Here is a 10,407-nt window from a genome sequence, read left to right as displayed (position 1 = left end):
ACAATATCCATAAATGATTATAACCACTCTTCTTTCTTTCTACGTTAATATTGGCAATGATATTGCACGCCGATCGCAACAAAATATTCTCAACCTTCTTTCCCCATTTGAGTTGGATGAAGGAAAACCAACCACGATGTTCTGCTAACCTTGTAGGTACAGGGCTGTATAAACCAGCTCTAGACTGATCTAATGACGATCAGCGTCGCGGACATTGTAGTGAAAGGGAATGAAGTCAACAGGGCCCACTCTATAGTCGAGCCGAGATAAGTTATTATATTACTAAAAACCGTATTTTTTTAATCCTCCTCATCTATACAAGTCCATAGTTCTAGACCGACATCGTTACGAATTGCCGTGATAAATGCAGGGTCATCAGCATAAGTCTGATTCCACGGATCATTGTCCCCATAAGCAATCATTCGAGCTTCGTCCTGAATCATTTCGTCCGTGGGATAATTCCCCGCTGAGATTTGGTTACGGAGGTAGTCGGTCAATTTCGCTCGAACAAAGCCATATCGGTCTAAAGCATTGGGAGCAGTGTCATCCAGCGTTGTTGATCCATTTTCTTGCTTCACCGTGTCAAAAGCTTTCCATGGATCCATCGTGCGGCGCTCTTGACCGAGTAGATAAGGAGGCATCGCATTTTCTACCAATTTTTCGATATGCGGCTCGAAGCCCCAACAGCCCTGCCATTGATTCATGTCTGCATTTCTTTTGAAGTGCTCAGCGAGATGGTCGGCCCTTTCCTGCCAGCTGAAAAGTTGCGTAACACAGAATCCACATTGTGACAACAACCGTGTCGAAGATTCTTGCCATCTGTTCATTGAAGAATTAAAAGGTACCTCGTGTGTCAAGCGGAGGTGTTGGACAAGATGATCCTTTCGTGAAAATGACCGGTACTCAGATGGCTTTTCCCTGCACCCAATGTAGTTGTGTGTTTCGAGATGATTGATATCTGCGTCCGGAGCAAGACAGAATACGCAGGAACTAATTCCGTTTATTTCCGTTATGCCGCCTTCCGGAGCACAATTCCATCTATCAACAGATAAATGAAGTGCTTTTTCATGCCTTTGCCAGTCATATTTGCTTTTAAAGGATTCCGAGCAAAATGTGCACTGATACGGACGATTCTCAGATCCTCGTTCTTTTCCGGGGCGCTTGGCAGAACGTTTCATTCTTCGCCGGTGGCGACGAGGTTGCATTTGGAGGATAGGCGTAGGAGATCTTTCGAAGGGATCGCGTGAAGTCTGGGAAGCGAGCTCCGAACAAGACGAGTGACTGTTCTCATAGCTGCTTATAGAAGATACTCCCAGCTGATGGGAGTTATTGGAAGTGTGACTTGAACAAGTCTCGTAGGAGTTTGATCGAATGGCGTCACTGTTAAACGGTATATATGGCGTATTCTTGACCGCTCGTATAATGTCCGATGCCATAGCAAACTCGCTTTCAGGTGGTGAATTTTGCCATCTCTCCATAGGCGATAGAAGTTTCTGGTCCACGGTATTGGCATTGTCATTGATGGTCTGCCTGTTCATTTTGCGGCGCCGTGCATTTGTGAACCAGTTCAAGATTTGCGTCTTTCCCAGTCCAGTTTGTCGCTCCAGATCCTCTCTTTCCTGGTCAGTAGGATATGGGTAATCCTGATGTTGATAGAGCCAAGAACGTAGAACTTTGACTGTTTCTGAAGGCAATCGTCTACTTTTTGAGGTTCGGCGATTCTGATGGTTTAATTGTGAGCCTTCTGCGGGAATATCATTCTTGAGTGACAACGTGTTTTGCTGAACTGAAGATGATCTGAAAGAGACATTAGGAGAGAAATGACTCATTCGATCTCTCGGGTTCTCTGTAAAGGTCTCAGGAAAGTCCACGGGCTGTATGGAATCCATACACGGGCCGCTTTTGAGGAAATCTCCTTGACAGTAATAGCCAATGCCAGATGGCGCCACCTCCTCGCGGTAATCAGGAGATTGTGTTGATGCCAAAGTCGAGAGTCCTGAGTTGATCGGACCATTATCAGTACAGTGTCCAATATGAAAGCTGTCGAAATTGCTGAAAGGTGTGGGAACTGTTCTCTCGGGAGAAAGTTCCTCGGTGCTTTCGGAGCCCAGTGGCGCGCTCAGATGGAATGTATGAGCGTACATGTATAGAGACCTAGTTGCTATGTCAAAAATCAGAGTAAGTATTTCTGCTTTTTCAGTGGGTTGACCGAAAGTAGCCGATCTTGGAGGCGTTGGTGGATCTCCCGCGCCCTTGGATTGACACTTGGTGCCGGTCCAAGCATTCCAATGTCATCTGATTGGTGCATCTTCAATCAAGAGTACTGGGTCTGAATGGATGAGAGCGTATCTTGCAGAATACGTCGCAAGATCTGACGAGAGTGAGAATGCCCGGCCGATTTCGCAATGCTTTCGCCAATTCTCAATAATCAAAGAGCTGGTCCTCTACCTCTTTAGATATCCGGTGCCCTTTCCAGTGTTTAAATGATTTCTAATCATGATTGACGGCTAGAATCGGTCTCAAAACTGCTCATCGAGGTGGACCACAACAAAGTTCCTCTTGTTCTTTTAAATATTCCCAGCAATCATTTCTACTCATATATTGAAGGCAACTGCACTAGCCACATCAAGCTTCCTCCACCTCAACATGCCTCACAGACAGCTTTCGTATGGTAAGTAGATCTGCACGGCTTAAATCACCCCGAGCAATTCAACTGATCCAATATCACAATATCTTAGTGACAGTTAATGTCTTCACTAATGAAAGGTATGAGTCATTTATAAGATATTTAGTACATTGGTGTGCTTTGTTTACCTTAACTGCTTTTTGATGGACTTGTCTGCTCACACTTCATTGCTAGACTTGCCGGTAATCAATTAGCCGTAGTCAGAGTGGACGAAAAGTGCGAATTATTAAAGGAGGAGAAACAGAAGATTGCCAGACAATTCAACTTTTCGGAGACGGTCTTTCTGTATCACAATCACTTCGCTGAACTTCCTCGAGCGGAAATCTATACGCCAGTCAACGAAATGGATTTTGCGGGCCATCCGGTCATCGGTACCGGTCATGTCCTATTTCGACAAATGCTCCAGGGGCTACCTCCTTGTAGTGAGGACAGTAGCAATCAGACAAATGCTACCCTTCTCACCAAAGCCGGACCGGTGGGCATCTGGTATGACTCTGGAGCCCACACTGTATCCGCCGAGATTCCACATAATGTCCATACACACTCGAGGCCATTACGTGCAAAAGCCCTGTCTCAGTCCCAGCCAGCTTTACGGGAGAGCCTGATTTCCTGTCAGATGCTCCAGGGATTCCCGGTAGTCTCGATTGTGAAGGGCGTCACATATGCTCTTGCTGATTTCACAGACTCGCCTGATTTATTTGTGAAGGTTTCCGCAGGTCCTAGTCCCCTTGTCGAATTGGACGACGGATGGTCCCCTTCTTTTGTCGGCACTATGTACTATAGAAGACTTAGATTTGAGATTCAAGATGACAACTCCGTTGTTCAGGATCTTCGTGTCCGGATGATTGCCATTGATCTTGAGGATCCCGCCTGTGGAAGCGGTTCCGCGACTCTCGCTGCCTATCTTGCATTGCAAGATGGAAGAATGAATGGCAGATACATCTTCAATCTTGACCAGGGTTCAGAGATTCACCGGCAAAGCCATATAACTGTTGATCTCACGCTGGGTGAATCTGGCACCAGCGTCTCAAAAATTCTTCTAGTCGGACAGGCAACATTGTCAATGAGTGGCACTCTCTATTTGCCTGAGATCTAGATATTTCATTCTAAAATACTAGCTGAGTTAGTCTCAACGAATCCTCATAGTTAGTTAGTTAATAGATGGTTCTTATATAAGCCACATGTTTCCTAGACTGCGCCATACCTGCGTGTTAAAGGGTCCACTCTATTCCCTTCTAAACTGATAGTTCCTTCGCCAAGACACTTCGCTTCAGTAATCTGTAGATTATTACTTAAGAGGCGCTCTGCCAAGTCTATTCTCCCCCACGGAGAGTATCTTCACATCGCACTTATTTCCTTTTTCGAATCACGCTGAAAGTTACACTGTATTGCTGTACAACAACCGCACAATACTATTCATGAATATCTGTATAGTGATTACAATCTAATACCTCGTCTTGGTTACAGCTCGCCAGCCCCTTCCGCTGCGGCCCCCACGTTGCAAGGCACATTTCGAATTATATGGAGCTTTCGGCAATATTTTCAGTATCAACATTGAATGTGAATAGACTTATGTGGTGGAGAAGACTTCGGATGCAATTAGAAATGACCTCACGAGAAGGGGCCGAATTGAGGGATATGGAACTAGATGTCTCTCACTCATACTTTCAGAGCTGAAAGAAAATACTATATAAAGGGCTTCTAAGTCCAGCATTTCGCTACTCATCCAGCCCAATTTGATCAGTCAGTGTCCATTCAGTCAATACCAACAATATTCTCTCAACCATGAAAACCAACTTCATCTTTGCTGCGGTCTTCGCTGCAATTGCAGCTGTCAACGCAGAGGTCACGTACGTCTGCGAAACGAGCGACGGAAGCCCCTATCTGCACAATGTTCAAGAGTTGATCGACAATCTCAACGCTGCACCCCAAGGCGAGAACCAGTGTAACCAAGGTCCGGAGAATGGATGCAGTGGCACAATTACTGGGTATTCTGGCTCAGGTGGTGCTGCTTATATGATGTGTGGTGTTGGAATGCGGGTAAGTGCTATTCATGGGTTTTGAAATGCCTTGTATCAATATCACTGGCTAATGCATACACAGTGCTCCGGTGACCCCGGCGGTATGGCTTGTGCTGGAAGCTGTGGAGGTTTGCAGTCGAGAATAATTGGCAGCTATTTCGAAGGTCTTCGTGATGAATGTCAGGCTCCAGATTCGAATGGTGATATCCGAGTTGGCGGTATTGTCCGTATGACTACAGGCGACTATGTTGACGAGCTGAAGCTATTTTCGAAGCCTGGTTAAATACGGATCTGCAAGTGAGGCATAGGAGAGATTTTCACATAGGTTTTATGGGCCAGTATCTCGATATGCAACTGCCTATCACGAGCAATATGTAGTGAGATGCTATTCTGGCATGGGGGTTTTCAAATTGATTAGTAAAAGCACGAGAACTCTCATGGGCCCATGATAAATGAGAAATCATCCCTAATATAGTCTGGTCGCCGGCAGCTTCTTTGTTTTGTGGATTTTCATCTACTCGAAAGTAAATAAAAAATAAAAAGGTGTATGATGAATATATCAAAGTTCATGCTATCTATGCACTAATATACTCCAACTACCCTTCAAGACGAGTCGTAATGAACAGTGGAAATTGTGATGCAGTCTTACTTTATTAAATTCTTTGACTGAAAGATATCATGAATTAATTTACTATTCATCATACGAGGGCAAGCCGCCTTTATTTCCTTTTGACCTCACGCTTTTAAAGCTGAATAAACTGATCATTCGCCTCGTGGCTACTGACAACGAGTCTGTTACATACTTCATCAAACAATCAAAAATTTCATCACAATGATCTCAGTCCGTCTTTGTTATTTCACCATGCATTGGAGTCTAAATTAAATTCAAAAGGTTCGCATCCTACAAAAAAGGCACCGTTAGAAACCATATCAGCCTGAATAGCCAAGGATGAAAAATCAAAAAAGCGACTAGCTGCACTTTGAAAGTCATTCAGATGAAAAGATCTTAGTTCTGTAAAATCCGCAAATTAGTATTATCCCTAACTCGTCAAGAAAAGAAATATCTTTTTGATTGACAGTTAAAACCAGTGTGTTACCCATCAGTTTGAAGAATTATGATGGACGGCATAAGCTTTTAAAATATGTATCTTGAGATTAATTGAGATAGCGTATTCTTGCGTCGCTTGTACAGAGCATGAATAACGAACCATCTAAGGCTCTTCCCAACTAGTGTAGAGGCAATGTAAGCGGCAAACAAACCGGCGAACACCTACTTAAGAAATTTATAAGGATCTGGTGTCCAAAACATAAGACCGATCACCGATCGTTTGATCAATTTGTCAGCGATCGATCTTGACGATCATCGATATGCATTCGATGGCCCCACGTCATTCATTTTTCATGACGTCTCCAAATTCAGATACAATCCTACTACGGTTGAATAGTATTTAAGCTCTGATGAGCTCGACTGATCACAGGATCATTTTAGATGATCATATACCTACAGCGATTCGGGGATTCAAACACAAAAAGCCTTTCAATGTATCTTATGTTAATGTCCTTGCGAATCACACTTTGAAGCGTGTCCATAGCTAACTAATCATGACTTGTTCAGACATCTATATCCAACAGCGAACCAGAGACCAATCATATCGATTCACCCAACCAGCTCGGATCCTTTAAAGTATTCGGAAATCATCAATCTCAACACAGCCCAGGACATGATCAGGGATTCATTAGCAATTCCAGCGGTGCTATGTTCGCAGGCCTCCGTCATCAGAAGCGTGACACTTTAAAAGATTCGAATTTGTGAGAACGCAGAAATAGCTGGGAGGAACAGAACCCCAATAGCGGGTTCATAGCGCATGCTTGGGAGAAGTTTGTCAAAGAGAAATAGAAATGATTTCAACATGTTGCCTTGACTATTGGCATGTACTACTATCTCGACAATGTACAATAATATAAATTTCATGGCCCATGAGTTTGTTCTAGTGGGAACATTATATCTTTCGTAATACGTTCGAAAACCTCGCCAGTGACGGGCGCAAATTTCGTCTGTATATTTACAAAGATAGGTTGTATACAAATACTGCAATTGAATTACCATCGCTTTGTCTGCATATAGCTGCGATAGGCGGTTTGTTCATTCGAAGTTTCAGGGCTGGGCTAGTAATTGCGACCCTTTCGAAACACGAAACAACCTTTGTGGTGTCATTGTTGACTTCTATCTGTACACCTGAATTTGGTGACCCAAAAACAACAATCGGGTCCACCGCAACTCCAATATCGGATAAGCAGAAGGCCTAGCCGCTAAGGCTCAATGCGGGGAGAAGCCACCACTGGGGACGACAGCTCTTGAGAAAGCTACTAAAATCATAGAGCTATATTGTACATAGTACAGTATTGAAGGAAAAGAAGATATGGAGGGGAAAAGGATTGGTGGTGCATGTAAGGCGATTACTCTGTGGCGTTCCTTGGCCATGCACAATGTATCACAGTCACAGAACGAGGGGTAAACCCTACCAAGCACATTTGATTCGGCTTTCATCAAATTTGAAGTCAATACAATATAAACCGAGCAAGTCCGCAAGGCGATGAGCAAGAACTCCATGAAGTATACATAGTTGACATATGCCCATATGACATAGCAAGTGCTGATCAGAATTTGAAACACCAGCTTCGAAAATTAAATGAAGGTGGTATAATCTCGGGTGGCGAAAAGATTCGAAATTTCCTAATCTCATTATGTACGGAGTAGTAGCAAATGAATTGGTCGGGGGATCAACCTCGATCAACGCGGGAGTCGGCGGTGGTTTCATATATACAAGGCTGGATGTACAGATAGGAACTTGGATCGTTAATCGAATACCGTGTCAGACCAAAGAGCCTGAATAACAAAGGAAGTGAATTTTTCGACAAGAAATACCGAAATTCAAAGAGACTCAGAGTATTGTCTATCAGCTCACTCCAAATTAGGATCAGTCTTTGTAGAGGATGTCTCTGTAACTATGAGTTCTGACCTTAGGGGTGCTGGAATCGAACAGGGTGAGCTGAATCAGGATGTGCTCTTCAGCAACCAATTCAAGCAGCAGTGTGCATACCCATCCAATCGTGTGATTACCGAGACCCCGAGATACAGATATGTGTGAACTGTTTCAGGGCTGTTGGTCATCGTCGCAATGGTAGGCTAAAAAGTGGAGGCACAAGTGCGGAGATTTAACAGAAACAGGTAGAAAAGTGGCAGTACGGAAGTACCATATTTGGTCAAAAGAAGCCACCATGTGCCAATCGAGGCTGAGGAACTACTATCATCCAATAAAATAGATTTGTCTTGTCTATATTGTAAGTCGAGTTGTCTTACCATGCAGGGGTGACTGACTCTTGCGCATATAAGCCAAACACATCGGCGAAACCGTGCAGGAGCTTTGATAGTTTTGAATTGGGTCGGAAAATAAAGCCCTCTTCGGGAATTTAATTATCTGATTTAGCTACTGTAGAGTAGATTTGTTGAGTGGTTCTAACTAGACCGTACTTACTGTAAACCACGGCTCCACTTAGTTCGGGGTATATCCGGTATGCATTATAAGAACCCACATCAGTGAAGTTATGTATTCTAACCAGTTAACTGTCAGTTTACACTTTCTAGACAGCTTCTGGAGAGTGCATGACAAAGAAATTGACATACTTTGCCATTATTCACTAGACTTTTACTTCTCATGCCCTGAATTACCTAGCCTCCTTTATGGAATGCACCCCCTCCCAGTAGCTCTCTAGCCAAGACCCTTGACTATTTATCGGACTACCGACGGGCAAAGAATCGCAGACGATCTAAAATTCAGTCGCCAAGATTCACAATCCCACCCTCTCCGCCAGGGTTTTCTGCACGAAGATTAAATTCCTCAGCGGCTAGATAAGCCAGAAAGCCCACAATCCCTGGTGGTAACCTCTTTTGATAACCATCTATGGAACTAGGCTTGCTATAGACAATCGCTATTTCTGCACATCTTGCGTTGGCGATGGGAATGTTACAATCGTAATTGCTTGGTATCTTGGCATTTCCTTGGTCACTTAATCAAAGAAACATAGTTGGCTAAAGCGATAATGTACTCAGTTTAATCTAATGATCCTCCGTCGGGGTTCAGGATATCCCATCATTCTCATATTGAAGTTGCGATGGTAGAAGAGGAGTTGAGTCCGGAAAACCGGCGGCGAGGAGTATCTCACCAATATCTCTATAGATATAAGAAGGAGCTTCTTCTCCCGAAGTTGGAAATTTCATTCAGCATCTTCTTTTAGGGGCTTCAGAGCAGCTTATTCAGATTTATATCATTTCCAACTCCAAGAATGGGTTTCCTCAAGGTCCTCGCTACATCTCTTGCGACTCTTGCAGTCGTCGATGCCGGTACTCTCCTTACCGCCAGCAACACCGACGCAGTTATTCCTAGCTCCTATATTGTTGTTATGAACGATGACGTTAGCACCGCTGAGTTCAACACGCATCGTGAATGGGCTGCAAATGTTCATGCTCGCCTTTCTCGCCGTAAAAATGGGGAGACTGGACCAGGAAAGCATTTCGAAATCAACGGTCTGAAAGGATATACTGCTAGCTTCGACGAGAATACTGCTAAAGATATTGCCAATGACCCGGCGGTATGTTCATTCTTTATACACTTTTACTTAGGAGTTCTTTTTCCAATCTAACTCGTGGAAATATAGGTCAAGTACATCGAACCAGACATGATTGTGAATGCAACCGCGAACGTGGTTCAATCCAATGTTCCTTCATGGGGTCTTGCTCGCATATCTAGCAAGAGAACTGGTACCACCAGCTATACATATGATTCAACTGCCGGTGAGGGCGTAGTATTCTACGGCGTCGACACCGGTATTGATATCTCACACTCCGACTTTGGGGGCCGTGCTAAATGGGGTACCAACGTTGTTGATAATGATAATACCGACGGTAATGGACATGGCACCCACACTGCGTCTACTGCGGCCGGTAGCAAGTACGGTGTTGCAAAAAAGGCCACTCTCGTCGCTGTCAAGGTCCTTGGTGCCGATGGTTCTGGCACTAACTCAGGTGTCATCTCTGGTATGGACTGGGCTGTTAAAGATGCAAAGTCCCGCGGCGCCAACGGAAAGTATGTTATGAATATGTCTCTCGGCGGCGAGTTTTCCAAGGCTGTGAATGACGCCGCTGCCAATGTTGTAAAGTCCGGTATCTTCCTCTCCGTTGCTGCTGGTAACGAGGCCGAGAATGCGAGCAACAGTTCTCCTGCGTCTGCTGCGGAAGTATGCACTATCGCGGCCTCTACTAGCACAGATGGCAGCGCTTCATTCACGAACTTCGGCTCCGTTGGTAAGTGCTCTACATCCCCATGGCTTCGATATTTTTAGTCAAACCGGTGTATTGACTGTACATCTACAGTTGACCTCTATGCTCCTGGGCAGAGTATCACGGCTGCATACCCTGGCGGTGGCTCAAAGACCCTATCTGGAACCTCCATGGCCGCTCCACACGTTGCTGGTGTCGCCGCATATCTGATGGCTCTCGAGGGCGTGTCAGCTGGTAACGCCTGTGCCCGTATTGTCCAGCTCGCTACCTCGTCAATCTCTAGGGCTCCCTCTGGCACTACAAGCAAGCTTCTATACAATGGCATCAACGTCTAATGAATATCCGTATGGGGCAGCGGATGA

General features: G+C 44.7%; 4 protein-coding genes across 4 annotated transcripts; 3 read left to right on the top strand and 1 right to left on the bottom strand.

Moving 5' to 3' along the window:
• Positions 1-299: 299 nt before the first annotated feature.
• On the bottom strand, positions 300-2,144 carry N7469_011098 (uncharacterized protein; the record flags this gene model as incomplete). Its single annotated transcript, XM_056650003.1, has 1 exon — positions 300-2,144. One exon carries the CDS (start codon positions 2,142-2,144, stop codon positions 300-302), a length of 1,845 nt encoding a protein of 614 aa, XP_056495067.1.
• Positions 2,145-2,646: 502 nt separating this feature from the next.
• Positions 2,647-3,782, top strand: N7469_011097 (PhzF family phenazine biosynthesis protein; the record flags this gene model as incomplete). Its single annotated transcript, XM_056650002.1, has 3 exons — positions 2,647-2,671; positions 2,739-2,766; positions 2,861-3,782. 3 exons carry the CDS (start codon positions 2,647-2,649, stop codon positions 3,780-3,782), a joined length of 975 nt encoding a protein of 324 aa, XP_056495066.1.
• A 689-nt stretch (positions 3,783-4,471) lies between these two features.
• On the top strand, positions 4,472-4,990 carry N7469_011096 (uncharacterized protein; the record flags this gene model as incomplete). The annotated part of the gene is made up of 2 exons (XM_056650001.1): positions 4,472-4,726; positions 4,790-4,990. 2 exons carry the CDS (start codon positions 4,472-4,474, stop codon positions 4,988-4,990), a joined length of 456 nt encoding a protein of 151 aa, XP_056495065.1.
• A 4,061-nt stretch (positions 4,991-9,051) lies between these two features.
• On the top strand, positions 9,052-10,380 carry N7469_011095 (S8 family peptidase; the record flags this gene model as incomplete). Its single annotated transcript, XM_056650000.1, has 3 exons — positions 9,052-9,357; positions 9,424-10,069; positions 10,139-10,380. The coding sequence occupies 3 exons, from the start codon at positions 9,052-9,054 to the stop codon at positions 10,378-10,380; spliced, it is 1,194 nt and encodes a 397-aa protein (XP_056495064.1).
• Positions 10,381-10,407: the final 27 nt, after the last annotated feature.

Source organism: Penicillium citrinum, assembly GCF_028827155.1.
Source record: "Penicillium citrinum strain IBT 23319 chromosome Unknown utg000010l:1.0-1229701.0:1.0-1230130.0, whole genome shotgun sequence".
NCBI classification, from domain to species: domain Eukaryota; kingdom Fungi; phylum Ascomycota; class Eurotiomycetes; order Eurotiales; family Aspergillaceae; genus Penicillium; species Penicillium citrinum.
This window is presented reverse-complemented; position numbering and strand designations above follow the sequence as displayed.